Source organism: Pipistrellus kuhlii, unplaced genomic scaffold (genome assembly GCF_014108245.1).
Source record: "Pipistrellus kuhlii isolate mPipKuh1 unplaced genomic scaffold, mPipKuh1.p scaffold_m20_p_2, whole genome shotgun sequence".
Classification (NCBI taxonomy): Eukaryota; Metazoa; Chordata; class Mammalia; order Chiroptera; family Vespertilionidae; genus Pipistrellus; species Pipistrellus kuhlii.
The window spans coordinates 36,785,569-36,805,816 of NW_023425515.1; the positions used below are offsets into that span (position 1 = coordinate 36,785,569).

The following is a 20,248-nucleotide window of genomic DNA, read 5'->3' on the forward strand; positions in this document are numbered from 1 at the left end:
TTCTAGTGTCAGGTAATTAATGCATAGAGTAAAAAAAATGTATTCGGAACATTGATTTGGTAGAGAATGAATCAGGGAGGCAGAGAGATTGGAAAGAGGAAATCTAGATAAATGGTGTTGGGAAAATATAAACAATAGATAATGAAGATATGAGCCAAAATTATAATTTGATATTTGCAATTAAACCTAGTGAATACATAACAAATCCTTAAATATTGTCACCTTTCCAAATCTGCAGATTACTTGGTCTTACAAGAACAATATTCTTGCCAAAACCAGTTTGGCTCAGTGGGTCCTGGGTTTGATTCCAGTCAGGGGCATGTACCTTGGTTGCAGGCACATTCCTAGTAGGGGGGGTGTGGGAGGCAGCTGATCGATGTTTCTCTCTCATCGATATTTCTAACTCTCTATTCCTCTCCCTTCCTCTCTGTAAAAAATCAATAAAATATATTTTTCTTTTTAAAAAGAAGAAGAAGAACAAAATTCTTATTTCCTCTGCCCACACTCCTCACTAAGGCAAGTTATTTTGTTACTGATCTCAGCACAGAGTAGCCAAAACAGGCCCTTCTCCCTTAGTTTTGGCCTGACTTCCTCCCTGCCCGGAGCCTGAAGGTAAAGGGCAAAGCAGAACAGTTTGCTGTGACCTCTCTGGCCACAGCCCTCACCAGGGAGTGGTCACCTGTCATAAGCAGTATTCAAAACCAGGATCCAAAGTGTGGTCTGAGCTCCTTTAAGCCCAAGGGTTTGGGAGCTCCTGGTGAGTCCTCAGAGAAGAATCCAGAAGAGAAAGATGGAAGGGGAGTGGCCCCCTGGGGGGGAACTCCTCCTCTACCTCACCGTCAGCCTTCTGCATCAAGGTAAGACGGGGCAAGAACAGGGAAGACCAGAGTGTGGTTTTGAAGGACATCTAGAAATTCCCCTCTAGTACTTGGAGGACGTTCAGAATTAAGATGTTAAATATTTCTTCCATAATGTCTGTGTCTTGATTCCCTTTTGGTGACAGATAGAAAGACGTTCCACTGATTAGGGCATGCAGCCTTCCTCTATTCCTACCTGCATAGGGGCCTACCAAACAGTCCCATTTCACCACCTCTCCAATCCCACCATTCCACTGACCCCGGTGCTCCTTCCACCACTCTCCTATCTCTTTTTCCTTTCATATGGTATCTATGAGAAGAGCAAACTAGTTTTAAACATGCCCTGAAGGAGTAAGTGAAGCATTGAGGGAAGGTGGGGGACAATCTGAGGCAAAAGGAAGTACCGTATTTTTCGGACCATAAGACGCACTTTTTTCCCCCCAGAAGTGGGGGGGGAAAGTCCCTGCATCTTATGGTCCAAATATAGCCTACACATATACTTTATAAAAAAAGTTTTTTTACTTGCCCGGCTCTGTGTGGTCTCTGTGTGCTTGCCCGGCTCTAAAATGGTTCTAAATGCTGCTGTTTACTTTACAGGGTTGATTACATGTGTTTATGACTGTGATGTTGGGTTTTAATGCACATAAAATATTTTAGGACACTATTTGTTTCAGAATCTTTTTTTCTTCATTTCCCTTCTCTAAAAACTGGTGCGTCTTATGGTCCGGTGCGTCTTATGGTCCAAAAAATACGGTAGATACTTTGCTTCCCCAGGGGAATATTTGTTCCAAGTCAGGGTACATAGCTTCCACAGTATGAAAGGAAATGGAGATGAAGAGGAGCAGGCAGAGAAAAAGAACAAAGATGAAAATGGGGCAAAGATTCTGCTCAGGTACTCCCTGGCCACAGCCAAGAAACAACACCACACAGGCCTCACTATGTGATTGGCATACAGTATACGCTCAGTGCTATCACCTAATAATTCCAGTGCTGGAAACAAACCCCAACATGTCTGGGGTCACTAAATCTGAGACAAGCAACATAAAAATACATACATTCAAAGTAAACATCCATTCAGAATACCTACTACGTATTTCCCACATCCACCTAGTCAGTGCTGCTGTTTGCTTCTCGTATCTTTTTGATGCATCCGTTCTCGCAGAAGTCCCTGAGGAAGAAATGCAAAAGAGAAATACATCAGAGAAGACTAACTACCCATTTTAGGGCAGTCTACTTGGTGGGCCCAAGAGCCCAAAAGCCTTGTGCTGGGCCCACTAAAAGGCTGGTTTGCATATAGGTTTAGGCAGGTTTTGCATGAGGAGGAAACAATGGGAATGAGGATAGAGCCCTGACTCAGCTCACCACATGGACTTCCACCATTTGCCTACCAGACCAGCTCATCCTCCGACCCTGGCAGGAAGGGCTTTGGCCTTGGGTTGTTTGGGTACAGGAAGAAGGGTTCACCTGTTCCTCCCAGTGTGTCCCCTGCTTTCTCTCTCTGCAAAGGGGCTCCGGCCTGGCCATGGAGACCCTCTCTCACAGAGTCTCTGCTCTCTACAGGAAGAGCCGACCCTTTCACCATCAATTGCTCAGGGTTTGACCAGCATGGGGTGGATCCTGCTGCCTTCCAAGCAGTGTTTGACAGAAAGGCCTTCCGTCCAGTCATCAACTACAGCATCCCCACTCATGTCAACATCTCCTTCACCCTGTCTGCCATCCTGGAAGTGGTGAGGCCTGGTCCCCACTTTCCATAGCTTCTAATAGGGCACAAGGATCCTCTGTCCCGTCGACCCAGCATTGTACTGGTTTAGTGGTGGGCAATAGGTACTCGGAATGGATTTTGTGTAAATAGAGGGGTTCCTTATGGGATGGGGAAGCATAAAGAAGAAAGCTGCAGTGGTATTTTTTTCAGGACTGATTTATTCGTGAGTCCTGTTCTTTCTGAAAGCTCTAAAAGGAAGTGATCTGTCTGTTGATTAAAACCTGAATAGTACCTAGATACAAGAGGAGGCAAGTAAGGAAAAGACAGTCCAACATTTATTTTTTTAAAAATATATCTTATTGATTCCTTACAGAAAGGAAGAGAGAGGGATAGAGAGCCAGAAACATCGATCAGCTGCCTCCTGCACACCCCCCACTGGGGATGTGCCTGCAACCAAGGCACATGCCCTTGACCAGATCGAACCTGGGACCCTTCAGTTCACAGGTCAATGCTCTGTCCACTGAGCCAAACCGGTTTTGGCTAGACAGTCCAACATTTAGAACTATCCCTTGCCCAATACATTAGTCAATATTATTAAGACTATGACCTGGGAGCAGGACAAGTCTTTCCTGCACTCATGCACTAATGGCCCTGGGTGGGAATTTCTTCAACAGGATGCACATCTCCAGCTTCTGACGTCATTCCTGTGGATTGTTTTGGTAAGGCAGCTTCAACTATCCCCTTCCCACTTCCATTTACAAGGGATTTTTGAGGAGTTACTTTAAGGTTTTCCAGTCCAAACCTATAGCCCATGTATAAATCTTTCTGAGACCAAATAACTCCATTTAGAACAGTGTGGACCCAAATCTCCCCAAGCATCTTAGGAAGGCAGAAATGGTGACCCAAGAACATGGCCAAGTGGTTATAAGCCAATCTATTGGCGTGTTCCTGGGTCTAAGTGATATTAGACTATATTTAAAGGCTGCCTGGAAAAAAAGGCCATTTTGAGGTATTTTTCCAATGACAGCTGGCTAGATAAAGGAGGAGGTAGGATGTGGTCAGTAGGGACATGAGTGGCGTTAGAGGATCGGAGTCTAAAGAAGAATAGGAGAGGTTGATTGGACCTCTGTTTCCCACTGCCCTGCCTGTAGATATGGGACAATCCTTTCATCAGCTGGAACCCGGAAGAGTGTGTCGATGTCAATAAACTCACTGTATCAGCAGAAAACCTGTGGCTTCCAGATATCTTCATTATGGAGTCGTGCGTATCTGGGCTGGGAAAAGCCTGTACGAAGCCCATCTGAAAAGAACACCCTAGGATCAAGTGCAGGGGTCGGGGACACCAAAAGATTCAGACAGGGGCACGGCCTCAATTCATTGACTCCCACAAAACTCATGAGGAGTAACACAGGCGACATGGAGGGACATTAGAGAAAGAACCCACAAGGAGAGCCCAGAGGGAAGGCCTGGGAAGAAAGGGAGACACAGGCTGATTCAGGCACCCATAGCACCCATCTCTCCTCTCGAAAACAGCATGGATGTGGACCGGGCACCTCCAGGTCTCTCCGCATACATCAGCAGTGACGGTCGGATACAGTACGATAGGCCAGTGCGGGTGACCAGCATCTGTAATCTGGACATCTTCTACTTCCCTTTTGACCAACAGAACTGCACCTTCACCTTCACTTCCTTCCTCTACACAGGTGAGTGAGACAAGTTTTGGCAGCTATTTTGGACTCACAGGAAGACAATAAGTGGTGTTGGTATTATGAAGGAAAGTTTTAGACCAGTGTTTCTCAACTCTGGCTGCTCATTAAAGCTTTTAAAAATAGCAATAACTATACAACACCCTAGAGCATATTTTTTTTCTGAGACCAAATAACTCCATTTAGAACAATTTCATTGTTCCAAGTGGGGCCCAGATGCTCTTAACTTTTATGATATATTTTTATTGCCGAAACCGGTTTGGCTCAGTGAATAGAGCATCAGCCTGCGGACTGAAAGGTCCCAGGTTTGATTCTTGTCAAGGGCATGTACCTTGGTTGCGGGCACATACCCAGTAGGGGGTGTGCAGGAAGCATCAATATCTCTCTCTCATTGATGTTTCTAACTCTCTATCCCTCTACCTTCCTCTCTGTAAAAAAATAATTTAAAAAATATATTTTTAAAAAAGATATATTTTTATTGATTTCAGAGAGGAAAGGAGAGGGAGAGAGAGATAGAAACATCAATGATGAGAGAGAATCATTGATCAGCTGCCTCCTGCACGCCCCCTAATGGGGATTGAGCCCCAACCCAAAGGCCCTGACAGCGAATCAAACTATGATCTCCTGGTTCATAGGTCAACTCTCAACCACTGAGCCACACTCACTAGGCGGTACTGTTATTTTGTATGTATCTCCCCAGGTTTTGCTAGTGTGCAGAGTTAAGAATTACTGCTTTAATTCCTCAATAATTTTTTTTAAGCCACCAAACTATTGTTTTAGTCTTAAATGGCCTTTGCACCATATTTGACCCTGAGCTACTAAACCTCTATAATTTTTGGCTCAACCCTTTTAACTTTAATAGCTAACACACTTAAAACACTAAATCAATGTAACTGAATGCCACCAGGTATCACGTGGCAGAATTGAATACATCAATAATTAAGTGGGCATACAGGTAATGATAAAAATGTTGAGCTGTTCATGATTGATTCCACTAAAACAGCCCCATACTCCTGGGGAATTGAGAAGGAAAATGGGAATGGCTCTCGTTTGAGTCACATCCAAAATTCCCATAACAACTTTGACTCATCCTTGTTTTCAACAACAATAACAAAATCAGTGCTGCAGCACACACAGATGAATTGCTGGTCCTGGAACCCACTGCTGAAAAAGCCTGATGCCCTGCTTTTAAAAAGGCAAAGAGGAAAGTTTGTTGAAGAAACTCAGTGGGGGAGGAATTGAATTTTGTGGGCAGGAGGCTTAGGAACTTGTGGACTGAGCTGCCCTGACCCCCTTGCAGTGGACAGCATGCTTCTGGGCATGGACAAGGAAGTGTGGGAGATAACAGATACGTCTCGTAACGTCATTCAGACCCAGGGAGAGTGGGAGCTCCTGGGCATCACCAAGTCCACCCTAAAGATGTTTGTGGGCAGCAACGTGTATGACCAGATCACGTTCTATGTAAGTCCAGGAATCACTCTTTGGCTTCCTATCCCAACTGCTCTGCGATTTTTCTCTCTATCCAAGGCTTCTTGAGATATAAAAAGAAGCTTTAGGGGTTTAAGCACCTGCTCCCCACTCCAACCTATACCCCAATGGTCCTAAAGAAGGATCCCCAAGGGCCTCTGCCTTACAGAGAAGAGGAGCAGCCGGGTTCCCACCTCGATGGAAAAACCACCTACTTTCCCCTAAACATCTAGAGTTGTATTCCCAGCAGGTTGGACACAAATGAAAATTAGAAGGCAAACTGGAGGCATTTCTGTAGAAGGGCATGTGTTACCTAAAGACATCATCCCGTAACCAGGCAAACTGCACATCAGCAGAGATTAGAGTCCAATAGACAATTGAGCCATTAGCATCAATTTAATTGACGCATTTCTCCACACTGTCTCCTCCCCACCAGGTGGCCATCAGGCGCAGACCCAGACTCTATATCATAAACCTCCTGGTGCCCAGTGGCTTTCTGATGGCCATCGATGCCCTCAGCTTCTTCCTGCCTGCAGAAAGCGAGAGCCGTGCCCCGTTCAAGATAACCCTTCTGCTGGGCTACAACGTCTTCCTGCTCCTGATGAACGACTTACTCCCTGCCAGTGGCACCCCCCTCATCAGTATGGCCCCTCCCGTTTTCTGGGGAAGAGAAGGCAGCAGAGGAGAGAGAAGGGAACCCAGAGTACTGGCTGCCTCTCCACTTAAGGAGGAAAGGCTTTCTGGGGGAATATTGGATTTGGGGAAAGAAGCTTAAGAAACGTGTAGAGATGATCCACCCTAGTTTAATTATAATTGCATTTGTCTCCAGGTGTCTACTTTGCTCTGTGCCTGTCCCTGATGGTGGTCAGCCTGCTGGAGACCATTTTCATCACCTACCTGCTGCACCTGGCCACCACCCAGCCCCCACCCATGCCCCGGTGGCTCCATTCCCTGCTTCTGCACTGCACCAGCCCAATGAAATGCTGTCCCACTGCACCCCAGAAGGGAAACAAGGGTCTGGGTCTCGCCCCTGCCAACCTGCCTGGTAAGGAAGTCGGCACTGCCCACACTTTCTCCTCCAACACCTTTGTTTCTCTGCTTCAGCCTCCTCCCTTAGCCCCCTCCCTCCCATGGCTGAGTCTATTTTTCTCTGTAGGTCTGAAGGAACCTGTGGAGTTGGTGGAGAAGGCGCCAGGTCTCCAAGAGGCAGAGTTAAATGGGTGCCCTGAGTCAACAAGGTGCCAACAGGAAGATGAGGCTCAGAAGCAGCACTTGGTCAGCCTGTGGGTTCAGTTCAGCCACATGATGGACACCCTGCTGTTCCGCCTCTACCTGCTCTTCATGGCCACTTTCATCACCTCAGTCATTGTCCTCTGGAGCACCTAGGCGGACAACCACATCCATCTCTCTCTGCAAACCACAGCTTGAGTTTCTCTTGTATAATATTAGGGTCAACCAAACCCTGACCTCTTTCCTAATCTTAACCACTTCTCCAGTGACTACCATATCCTCTTTACATTCTCAAAACTTCAACACAGCCCTACCGAGTAGGTTCAGAACAGCCATGGTCCTCTCATATCCCATGGTCATCATTCCTGCACAAGTTTAGTGTCCACACTTAACTCTGACTTCCTTATCAATCAAGGTCCAGGTCAGTGCAATCTCTCCTTGATTGATTGGCCCAATAAATGACTTTCCAGGAAGCACTGACCCCTCAGTACCTTTAAGATAGGTCCACAAACTCTAGGGTGGAGAGTCCTCCTGCAGAAGTTTTGATACTTCACCCTAAACAGGTGTACTGTAATATTATTTAATTTTAAGTCTCTCAGACACTTTCAGAGATTAAAAGGATACAAAAGTAAAATCTCATTTGCAAGAAATTACTATAAAATAGTTATAATTGCAAAATATTTATTTCATCAATCATTTCCATTTCACTTTCCTTTACCTCTCTCATTTCTAAAATTGCTCTTTGAAATAAACATTGTGTCATTTTTTAATTCTGACAGATTCCTCTGATTTCACAAAATCAGAGAGGGCCTTCTGAATATATATGCTTGGAGGATAGCCTGAAAGATAGTTAAGGACTTCAGTTAGAGTTCAAGTTAAATAAATTGTCATTCAGCCACATGATGGAATGCTTTGTAGCTATTTAAAGTGAGAATATAGATCTATGTTAATAAACATGGAAACAGGTCCATGGTATTTAAAGTAGAGAAAACAAGTTACAAAACAATATGTATACATTATTTCTGTAAGGAAAAAAAAAAGGCAGAGAAAAAGGTATGTATGTCTAAACATCAAAACATGAGCAAACTTTGTGCTGGATAATGGGATTGGGATTATGAGTGATTGCTATTTTCTTTTATATATTTAACTATTTTTTCTTAACTTTTTCAATGAACAAATATTATCTTTACTATCAAAAATCATATCTTAAATGTTTAATTTTTTAATTTTTAATTACAGTTGACATATAATATTATATTAGTTTCAGATGTACAACCTGGTGATTAGACATTTTTATAATTTACAAAATAATCCCTCCAATATTTCCAGTAGCTACTTGACACCATACTAATTATTACTATATTATTGACTATATTCCCTGTGCTATTGTATATTTTACATCCCCATGACTGTTTTGTAACTACCAATTTGTACTTTTTCACCCATCCTCTCCAACTCCTCTCTCATCTGGCAATTATCAAAATGTGCTCTGTATCTATGAATCTGTTTCTGTTCTGATTGTTCGTGTATTTTGTTTTTTAGATCCCACATATAAGTGAAATCATATGGCATTTATCTTTTTCTGTCTGATTTATATCACTCAGCACAATACCCTCTAGATCCATCTATGTTGATGTAGATGGCAAGATTTCATTGTTTTTATTACTGCCTATCATTTAGAATCAAAGGACAGATAAAGAGCTTTCCAGACAAGAATAACTACGGAGTTCACCACCATCAAACTATTAGGTCTAGTAATAATTAATGTCATTTTCTAATACCTTTTTTTTAAATCAAATTTATTTAAACAATACAACAAAATTTAATCAACAATATAGTTGCCGTTGTTTTCTACTACTTGTGCCCAACGCTCAGGAAGCATTTTAATCCCTCTGTTGTAAAATTCTTGTGATTTTGATGCAAAAAATTCGGTCAATGCATTTTTGAGGCATTCTTCATTATTAAATTTTTTTCCAAGAAGAAAGTTTTGCAAAGAATGAAACAAATGGTAATCGGAAGGGGCAATATCAGGAGAATATGCAGGTTGAGGGAGAACTTCCCATTCCAACTGGCGCAGTTTTTCAGCAGTGATTCTTGCAGTATGCGGTCGTGCGTTATCCTGGTGAAGAATTACGCCCTTCCGATTAATCAGCGCGGGTTGTTTTTCTCTTAAAGCTTGGGCTAACCTTTCCAATTGGGCACTATACACTGCACTTGTAATGGTTTGGTTAGATGGTAAAAGTTCATAATGAAGAATTCCTTTAAAATTCCACCAAACACACATCACTTTTTTCGCATGCAAGTCAGGTTTTGGCGTGGGCTGCAGAGCCTCATTTTTGTCCAACCATTGAGGCCGCCTTTTCAAATTAACATACAGCACACATTCTTCATCTCCGGTAACAATTTGCTCTAAAAACGGCAAACGATTTTTTTAAAAATATATATATTTTATTGATTTTGTACAGAGAGGAAGGGAGAGAGATAGAGAGTTAGAAACATCGATGAGAGAGAGTCACCGACCAGCTGCCTCTTGCACACCCCCTACTGGGGATCTGCCCACAACCAAGGTACATGCCCTTGACCGGAATAGAACCGGGGACCCCTCAGTCCCCAAGCCGACGCTCTATCCATTGAGCCAAACCGGTCCCGGCTAAAAACGGCAAACGGTTTTGACGAGAGAGGAGCGAACTGCAAATTGTGACTCTTTGATTACGGTTGTTGTCGGTCAACTCATGAGGAACCCATTTTCCAAACTTTTGGACTTTGCCAAGTGCACGCAATTGATTGGAAATTGTTTTTTGTGAACAATTTAAAGTTGTCCAAGCTCTTGTTGGGTAATTTGAGGATTTTGCACCAAAAGAGCTTAAAGAGCTTCTTGATCAAAATTGGACACACGGCCTCGACCACTCTTGTCATCTAACAAAAAATTTCCCTCGCGAAATTTCTCAAACCAACGCTGGCATTTTCTGGCGCTAACTGCATCTTGACCAAGAGCACTACAGATGTTTTTTGCAGCCTCACTTGCTTTTCTTCCTAATTGGAACTCGTAAAGCATGCAGTGCCAAATATGCTCTTCATCCGCCATCTTCTTAGCCCTAGTTTTGCAACAAAAACCAAACCAAACACAAACTTTTTCAAGCAAAACTTGTTAATTGCACTTCACACGTTCTGTAGATACCACGTGTTTGAAGGTTATGTCAATACAAGTCAACGCCAAGCAAGATTTTAAACGAATGTTAAAAAACGACATTACTTATTACTAGACCTGATAGTATCACAAGAAATTTGAAAGTGTCTTCTTTAAGAAAAAGAATGTTGTAGTGAAATGTAGAAATGTTTAAAAATGCTTAAAGAATGTCTAAAAGCGTTAGCAAGGTTTTGAAGTGTTTCCTTGAAACTTAAAGTGTGATATTAAGGACACGTTCCCCACTGCCCTGAAGCATGTGTACCCCAGGGATAAGGATTTGAACTTCAGTTACTGACTTAGAGTGACTTGCCAAGATAACCATCTGTGTGAATGATGTACTCTCCATAGATAACCACGTGTAGCCCCTCGCCCTGTTTGAGATTAGCATGTGTGCATTGACCTAATCATTGATAGCCACCTCAACTGCTGCGGGTACGGAACAGGCTTTAAAAATAGATCCGGGCCAGCGCGGTGCCTGCCTATCGAGGCAGCCACAAAGGCACGTCCTTTGGTCAGTCAGACCGGCTCCACACTCCTCTTCCTGACAGACGACAAAAGAATGGCTAGTACCTCTCAATGGAGACCCAACCGAGCTCCCCTTGGGTTAGGAACGTCGGTCCCTGCATCCGGACCAGCCTAGCCCAGCTGCAGACCCCAGAGGACAGCACCACCGGCCTCTTCATCCAGCCTGTACTGGCAGCATCAGGAACTTACGTGGGTAATCAAGTGCTGTGTGATTTGCAACTGCATATGTTTCATGTGGTGTGATTCCTCCGGCAGTTAATTGAATTATTTTGTGTATGCTTAAAATTTAAATTAAAGCTCCCGGTCTTCTTGGTCCTAGGCCTGCCCTTGGTCCTGCTTGCATAGAGTAGCCTCTTTGCTAGCAACTACTTGAATGTCCTAACTCCTGCACGGTTAAAGTTTATCTCAAGGGACGCCTTCGGTAAACACCCCAGACCCTTTCCCGGATCTCCTTGGGACAAAGAAGACCGAAATGGAACCAGGACCCTTCAGTCTGCAGGCCAAGGCTCTATCCACTAAGCAAAACTGGCTGGGGCGCTCATCCACCTAACACATCATCGGTGCTTATTACAGACTTGTTGAAGGGTTAATGTATGAATGTATACTAGCCAATCAAGAAGCACTATTTTAGAGGAAGAGGGGAAGGGGGAGAAAATGAGAGATATCTGTAATACTATCAACAATAATTTTTTTTTTTTTTAAAGAACCACTATTTTTCTAGCTCTGGGTATAATCCCTTTATCCCACCCTGGAATAGTTTATTTTATTTTTCCCTAACTAATGTGGAAAGTTAGCAGCCCCTTTTTATATGTGAACTTCACTATCTTTGAGTTCTTAGATATATTACTTATACACTAGTGAAGGCATTTCTGCTTACCGATTCTCTTATGTTTCCTTCTTTCCATCACTTGGAACACATTTCTCCTTCAGAAACTTATCTTGACTTTTGCAATAACTTAAAATGAAGAGTGGTTGCCACATAGTTGAGAAGTTTCAAATTTCTCAAGACCACATTGCACCATTTTCCCTTTCTCACCTCCACATTATATTTCTCTAGATATCTTGCCATCTTTTCCCCATCTCATAAACATGTGACTAGGTTTTCTGTGCCAAGATTGTTATAATTGGCAATGTCCTTTGCAAAAGACATAACCTGCTCATATGTTAGGTTTGAGGTGAGCCTTATGGCCTAAAATATGAAGCTAAACAGTTAATAGCCTTGACACAGATTATTTCACATTTAATGCATGGTTGTAGAAATCTATCCTATATACCCGTGTTTCCCCAAAAATAAGACATCCTCCGAAAAATAAGACCTAGTGCATGGAAAGATAAGACATCCCCTGAAAATAAGACCTAGCGTAACTTTGGGAGAAAAAATTAACATAAGACATTGTCTTATTTTCGGGGAAACAGGGTAATAAAGAGGTAATATGTAAATTGACCCTCACACCCTCTCACAAGATGGCTGCCCCCATGTGGTCAAAGATGGCCACCACAAGATAACTGGCAGTGGAGTGTAGTTGGGGGCGACCAGGCCAGCAGGGAAGGGCAGTTGGGGGGACCAGGCCAGGAGGGGAGGGCAGTTGAGGGCAATTGGGCCAGCAGGGAGGGGTAGTTGGGGGGAATCAGCAGGCAGGGGAGCAGTTAGGCATTGATCAGACTGGCAGTGGAGTGGTTAGGGGGTTATCAGGCTGGCAGGCAGGTAAGCAGATAAGAGCCAGCAGTCCCAAATTGTGAGAGGGATGTTCCAGATTAGAGAAGGTGCACGAATTTTGTACAAAATAAGTTACATTTTTTAAATACACCATGAAGATGTTTCTTAACATGTGTGGTTAGCTGCCTCTTTCAGGGAACCACCAGAAAGGTTTGGAGCTTTTCACTAAGCAAGCACGAGGACTCATAAAGGCACAATTTAGCATGCAGGAAGTAAATGCAATTATGAAATAGATCATTAAGATACTCCGTCTGGGAGTAATTGAGTAATTCTGCCAAGCTACCCAAAGCCAACATTTTCTCTTTTTTAAAACAACATATTTTTATTTATTTCAGAGAGGAAGGGAGAAAGAGCTAGAAACATCAATGATGAGAGAGAATCATTGATTGGCTGCCTCGTGCATTCCCCCTATTGGGGATCGAGCCCACAACCCGGACATGTGCTCTAGACCAGAATCGAACCTGGGACCCTTCAGTCCACAGGCCGACACTCTATCTGCTGAGCCAAACTGGTTAGGGCCAAAGCCAACGTTTCCCACGCCCAGGTTTCACTTACTCCCTGGCTACCTGCTCCGCCCTGTTCTATTATGACCTTCGCTAGATACCAAAAGAGCAGTAATTCTACCTGCTTACTTAATTCCTACTTCCCGTGTTTCCCCAAAAATAAGACATCCTCCGAAAATAAGACCTAGTGCATGGAAAGATAAGACATCCCCTGAAAATAAGACCTAGCACAACTTTGGGAGAAAAAATTAATATAAGACACTCTTATTTTAGGGGAAACAGGGTAAGTTAAGACCATATCTCTTGCCTATTTCCTCATACTTGCTGAAGAAAGATCTGCTTAGACTCCCAGTCTCAGCAATCTTGAGTTCACAAACTACTTTCCTTTTCATTCTTCTCTGCCTTACACTTTGCTCTGCATGTGTGTGGCCCTCTTAGGAACAGGGCTCTTCGGGGGAGTAGCTGCATAATATTGAGGACAAAACAGGTCGCCCCTGTTTCTGGTAACTATCCCACTTGCCACGCAGCCACCAAACCAGGTGCCCCATAGCAGAAGACTGCCTGTTACCACTGGCCCCTGAAGCAGGAAGGACAGGCTGAGAGCACCTTGCTTTCAGTGCTGATGGGTGGAAGGTCAGAGACCTCTGCTCCTTCTGGCCCCTCAGCAATTTATTTATTTTTTATATATATATATTTTTTATTGATTTTCCACAGTGAGAAAGGGAGAGGGATAAAGAGCTAGAAACGTCGATGAGAGAGAAACATCGACCAGCTGCCTCCTGCACACCCCTACCAGGGATGTGCCTGCAACCAATGTACATGCCCTTGATGGGAATCGAACCTGGGACCTTTCAGTCTGCAGGCCGACACTCTATCCACTGAGCCAAACCGGTTTGGGCCTCCTCAGCAATTTAGTCTGTTCTTCTTCAGCGTTGGTGATTGTACAAACAGCTTCAAGTTTGCACTAGTTTACTGCTTGGATATAAGGGGGGAAGGCTTGTTCTCAGTATCAGTCTTGAGAAGGAAAACCCCTATTTTGTAACACACACACACACACACACACACACACACACACACACAAAACTGCTGTTTGGAATTTTCTGCTGTTTCTAAAAATGTTTGCTTTAGCCTGCTTGTAAAATGAGGATCATAAAATTAGCTGTCTGACCTTGCAGGTCAAGACTAGGTATGCCCGTAAATTTAGCTGTGTTTGTTTTCAAGGACAGCAGCAAGATAACCACTTATTGCACACAGAGTGGTTCCTTTATAAAAAGGGAAGCTCTGCTTGTACCTTTGCTTAGAATTTGAATTCATTTTCTCTAAGCCCATCGCGCGATGAATACAGTGAGTCTCTCCAAACTCTCCTTCTGCATTGCTTGATTGTTCGGGAACTCTGTAACAGTCTTATCCAGTGGCTGGGTGGCATTCTTTAGGTAGTGGTGTTCTACACTGCTTATTTGGTTCTCCACTTCCTTGGCTGTGCCCCTTCTCTTCCTCCTTTGCCTCTGCTTTTTTGGCTTTGGCTCTCCATCTGCAGAACCTTCTGGTTTTTTAGGGGGCTTGAGGGAGGCTTGAGCGGTGGCTGTTTCTGTTTCTTTTGCTTGTTCACACTGCCAGTGGGTCTCCCCTTCTTCTTTCCTGAAAGGAAACCCTCTTGTTTGGGGGAAATGGTCATTGTATCAGTCTCCTTCTCTTCAGCCTTGGGGTTTGCCTGAGAGGCTAGTACACCCACTGGAGGTACATTCATTGAATCGGAAAAGATTCGAGCTGCTGCCCCACCCCAGGATCTATCTGGTCTCCCTGGATTACTCCCAACTTCTGTGAGGTTGCGGATGCCCTGGCACCAGGGGGTTCCTTTCCGGTGACCAGGTCTGGGTGTGTCTTTGTCTTCATTTTGGGGTCCCCACTGTCACACCTCTCCGCTAATGACCTCTCAAGGGGCATTTCTACCTTCAACTCCTGGTTTGTTGCACAGACTGGGTCAAATACCACCTCACCCTTTCTCTTCTCCATCTCAGCATCCTGAGCAGCAACTCTCCCACCTTCAGGAGGGCCACTTCAGAGACAGTATGTCCCCCTCAGTCTCTGCACTGCTTGAAGACACACTCCTAATGTTTGGGAACTATGATCTCCCAATTTCAATCCCCATCCTTTCAATGGGTCAGTATGTTGGTTTTCGCAGGACTTGTAAGGTTTAGCAGCAGGGCAGTTTCTACTGTCTGGACTTGGAAGGTCCTTGGTGGATTCCCCCTTAGGAATGAACTTGAAATACTGTAGAGCTGAAACCAGTTTGACTCAGTGGATAGAGCGTCGGCCTGCAGACTGAAAGGTCCCAAAGTTCGAATCTGGTCAAGGACATGTGCCTAGGTTGCGGCCACATCCTTGGTGGGGGGAGTGCAGGGAGTGCAGGAGGCAGCTGATCGATGTTTCTAGCTCTCTATCCCTCTCCTTTCCTCTCTGTAAGTAAAAAAAAAAAAAAAAAAAAAAAAAAAAAAAAAAAAATCAATAAAATATATTAAAAAAAGAAATCCTGTGTAGAAAGATGGGCATAAAAATTAAATCCTTCATCAGCACCATCTTTTCATGGGTTTAGGAGGCGTCCTTTAACTTCAGTGTTACTGTTCTTCACATCCGTGACTGTCTCTTACTGGGAATGGGAGAGATAAAAGAACACACACGACCCCTCATGATTAAGGGGTTTTGAAAAAAAAAAAAAATGTTTCTCTTGGCCTGGAAGCCTCAGCATAACATTCCTAGGTTTGGTGACTATGTAGATTCAGCCAGGTCATATCTATCAGTCTCTTGGGGTGGCCCATACATGTTTTAATTGAGGATTTCTGGAGGGCTGCTGCTTTTTTTTTTTTTTTTAATATATTTTATTGATTTTGTTCAGAGAGGAAGGGAGAGAGATAGAAAGTTAGAAACATCAATGAGAGAGAGTCATCGATCAGCTGCCTCTTGCACACCTCCCACCGGGGATATGCCCGCAATCAAGGTACATGCCCTTGACCGGAATCGAACCCGGGACCCTTCAGTCCCCAAGCCGACGCTCTATCCATTGAGCCAAACCGGTCTTGGTGGCTGCTGCTTTTGGCTGAAGCAGTCTGCTGAGAACGATCCCAAGAAAATTCTTGCTCTAACTTCTAAAGTTCATAACCAATTTTCTAACCTGCCTCTTTAGTTACAGTTACACTAGAAATGATTAACTAAATAAATAACTACCCTCTCATACATTTGTAGACTAGAAAGTATATTTCTAAATAACACACAGTCCCAACAAATAAATCATTGAATTTTTTTTTAAATCACTACCATTGAAACTAGTACATATCAAATTGTTGGGGGTAAATATTTCAAAGGAAATGTATAGCTTAAATAAACACAGTCTAAGGAAAGAAGGAAGGATACAAAGATTCTAGGAAATGTTAAAGCGGTGCGCGGTAACAGGTCAGCAGTCACCTCGCAATCAGAGTGGAGTGGGGAAGGGCGAGAGAAAGCCATTCCAAAGGGCCAGAGAGAAAATTTGGAGGATAATAGGCTGTTCATTATCATGATGGTGATGATGGTCTCACAGGTGTATACGTTTATCAAAACTTGCCAGAGTGTAGTGTTGAAACAGCTTATTTTATATCAATTATATCTCAATATAACTGTTCTTAAGATGTGCCTGCGTTGGAGGGACTGAAAATTGGTGCAGCCATTATGGAGGTGCCTCAAAAAATTTAAAAGTACAACTACCCTATGACCCAGCAATTTCACTTCTGCGTTTTTATCTAAAGAAATCCAAAACACTAATTTGAAAAGATATGTGCACCCTATGTTCATTGCAGCATTATTTACAATAGCCAAGATATGGAAGCAACCTAAGTGCCCCCCCTCCCAATAGACAATTAAATATAGAAGAAATGATACATCCCTGGCCAGTTGGTTGGAATGTTGTCCTGTATAGTGAAAGTTTTTGGGTTTGATCCCAGGTCAGGGCACATACGTAGGTTGCGGGTTCAATCTCACATCAGGGCACCTAAGTAAGGCAACCAAAGGATGTTCTCTCTCACATTAATGTATCTCTCTCACTCTCTCCCTTCTGTTCTCTCCAAAATCAATAAGCACATCCTCAGGTGAGGATTTTTTTTTTTTAAGGAAAATGTGGTACAGATATACAATAGAATATTAACCAGCCATAAAAAAATAATAAAATCTTACCAATTGTGACAACATGGATGGGCCAAGAGGGTATGGTACTAAGTGAAATGTCAGACAGAGAAAACCAAATACCATATGATTTCACTTATATGTGGAATCTAAAGAAAAAAATAAATGAACAAACGGACTCAGATAGTTGCCAGATGGGAAGGGGATTGAGGGGCTGAGTGAAAAACATAAAGAACTTAAGAGCCCTAGCCAGCGTGCTCAGGTATAGAACATCAGCCCAGGCTTCAGAAGGTCTCAGGTTCAATTCCAGTCAAGGGCACATAGCTCAGTTGCTGGTTCAATTCCCAGCCCCAGTCAGTGTGTGTGGAGGCAACCAATCCATGTGTCTTTCTCACATCAGAATCTCTCTCTCTCTCTCTCTCTCTCTCTCTCTCTCTCTCTCTCTCTCTCTCTCTTTCTCTCTCTCCCTCCCTCTCTCCCTCTCTCTCTCTCTCTCTCTCTCTCTCTCTTTCTCTCTCTCTCTCTCCTTCCCTCCCTCCTTGCCTCCTTCCACTCTCTCTCTAAAAAAATCAATGGAAAAAATATCCTCAGATAAGAATTAACAACAACAAAAGGTAAAGGGATTAAGAAGTACAAATTGGGCTCAGTGGATAGAGCGTTGGCCTGCGGACTGTAGGGTCCCAGGTTCGATTCCAGTCAAGGGCATGTACCTTGGTTGCGGGCATGTCCCCAGGAGGGGGTGTGCAAGAGGCAGTTGATCGATGACTCTCTATCATCGATGTTTCTAACTCTCTATCTCTCCCTTCCTCTCTGTAAAAAATCAATAAAAATATAAAGAAAGAAAAAAAAGAAGAAGAAGAAGAAGTACAAACTGGGCCCAGCCAGTGTGGCTCAGAAGTTGAGCATCTACCTATGAACCACGAGGTCACCAGTTGGATGCCCAGGTTTCAGGCTTGATCTCCTGTAGGGGGCTTTCAGGAAGCAGCCAGTCAATGATGCTCTCTCATCATTGATGTTCTATCTCTCTCTCCCTCTCCCTTCCTTTCTGACAATCAATAAAAATATATTTAAAGAAAAAGAAGTACAAATTGGTAGTTAAAAAATAGTCACAGGGATGTAAAGTACAGCATAAGGAATATAGCCAATACTATTGTAATAGCTATGTAGTGTCAGATGGATACTAGAATTATCAAGTGGTCACTTCAAAAATTATATAAATGTCTAACCATTAGGCTATATCCCTGAAACTAATATAAAGTAATGTTTAATGTTAATTGTAATGAAAAATAAAATAAAATAGCTGGGACCGGTTTGGCTCAGTGGATAGAGCGTCGGCCTGCAGACTGAAGGGTTCGATTCCGGTCAAGGGCATGTACCTTGGTTGTGGGTACATCCCCAGTGGGGGGTGTGCAAGAGGCAGCTGATCGATAATTCTCTCACATCAATGTTTCTAACTCTCTATCCTTCTCTCTTCCTCTCTGTGAAAAATCAATAAAAATATATTTTAAATAAATAAATAAATAAATAAATAAATAAAATATGCCCATGATGAAAAATACTTAAATATTATATAACAACGTAAAATGAAAAGTTAAGTCCTTCTACGTACCCCACCTACAACTACTAATGTCTTTGAAGTCTTCCACAAGGGCCTTCACAAGCGTATTCACCTCTCTTTCCTCCAAATAGATAACTGTCCTGAAGTTTGCATTTACTATTCTCTTACTTTTTGTTTTAGTGCCTATGCATGAAATTTAAACAACATATTGTTTAAATATGTATACTTTACACGCACATTATGTAATATCATACTTCATATATTTTGCAGCTTGTTTTTACCATTCAATATTATGCTCTTGAGGGTGAAAAAGATGAAGGGATTAAACAAACAAAACAAAACAAAACAAAACCTCATAGACACACACAACAGTACGGTGATTGCCAGAGGGAAAGGGGTAGGGAGAGGTAGAAGAGGAGGATATAGGGGGATAAATGGTGATGGAAGGAGACTTGGGATGGTGAACACACAGTGCAATACACAGATGATGTATTATGGAATTGTACCCCTGAAACCTATATATGGAATATTAACCAGCCATTAAAAAATAGTAAAATCTTACCAACTGTGACAACATGGATGGACCTTCACTAGATGCCAAAAGAGGAGTAATTCTACTTGCTTACTAAATTTAGTGGTTAATTTTATTAACCAGTGTCACCCAAATAAATTCAATAACAAAGAAAAAATATATTATGCTCTTGAATTGAACCATGTTGATGGGTAACGTGAATTAAGCACTTTGTTGCATAGTATCCCATTACATAATTCTGCACTAATATACATGTGATTATTGAACTTTTGATATATAGCTATTGTGAAAAAAAATGTTGCTATTGTGATTGGGGAACTTAATTTTTAATTTTTTAAAATATATATTTTATTGATTTTTTTTTTACAGAGAGGAAGGGAGAGAGCTAGAGAGCCAGAAACATCAAAGAGAGAGAAACATTGATCAGCTGCCTCCTACACACTCTCTGCTGAGGATGTGCCCGCAACCAAGGTACATGCCCTTGACCGGAATCAAATCTGGGCCCCCCTAGTAACCAAACTGGTTTCAGCCTTAATTTTTAATTTTAGTTAATTTAAATTTAATAGCCACATAGGACCAGCAGTGCAGTGCTAGAAAATACCCAGGAGGAGAATTCATTGGGTCTTATGATTTATACATCTTTTAAGAGGCCATGATAAATGTTTTCCAAAATGTTACTCCCACCCACAGTGCATAGGCGTTCCTGAGGCTCCAGAGCCTCACCAGCACTTCTATTGTCAGTGAAATGAGTGTCAATCAGAACCATCTGGGACGCTTTTATTTATTTTTAAAATATTTTTTATTGATTTTTAGAGAGTAAAGAGAGAGAAGGAAAGAGAGATAGAAACATCAATGAGAAAGGAACTCATCAATTAGCTGCCTCCTGCACGGCCCCTTCTGGGGATTGAGCCTGCAACCAAGGTATAAGCCCTTGGCTGGAATGGGACCTGGGGCGTTTTATTCCACAGGCCCACACTCTAGCCACTGAGCCAAACTGGCTAGGGCTTTTATTTATTTATTTTTAAATATATTTTATTGATTTTTTTACAGAGAGGAAGAGAGAGGGATAGAGAGTTAGAAACATCGATGAGAGAGAATCATTGATCAACTGC

At 42.7% G+C, this 20,248-nt stretch overlaps 1 protein-coding gene across 1 annotated transcript; it reads left to right on the plus strand.

Moving 5' to 3' along the window:
- The first annotated feature begins 673 nt into the window (after nt 1–673).
- Nucleotides 674–8,502, plus strand: LOC118724112 (5-hydroxytryptamine receptor 3C). The gene is made up of 9 exons (XM_036447025.2): nt 674–857; nt 2,418–2,584; nt 3,234–3,278; nt 3,711–3,820; nt 4,093–4,262; nt 5,566–5,726; nt 6,169–6,373; nt 6,562–6,777; nt 6,889–8,502. Exons 1-9 carry the CDS (start codon nt 791–793, stop codon nt 7,116–7,118), a joined length of 1,371 nt encoding a protein of 456 aa, XP_036302918.1. The 5' UTR covers nt 674–790; the 3' UTR covers nt 7,119–8,502.
- Nucleotides 8,503–20,248: the final 11,746 nt, after the last annotated feature.

Excerpts from the sequence above, each read along its gene's own strand:
- LOC118724112 (XM_036447025.2), top strand. The coding sequence starts at position 791 with ATGGAAGGGGAGTGGCCCCCTGGGGGGGAACTCCTCCTCTACCTCACC. Across the intron at positions 2,585-3,233 it reads TGTCTGCCATCCTGGAAGTG|GATGCACATCTCCAGCTTCT; the intron begins GTGAGGCCTGGT and ends TTTCTTCAACAG. Across the intron at positions 3,821-4,092 it reads GATATCTTCATTATGGAGTC|CATGGATGTGGACCGGGCAC; the intron begins GTGCGTATCTGG and ends TCTCGAAAACAG.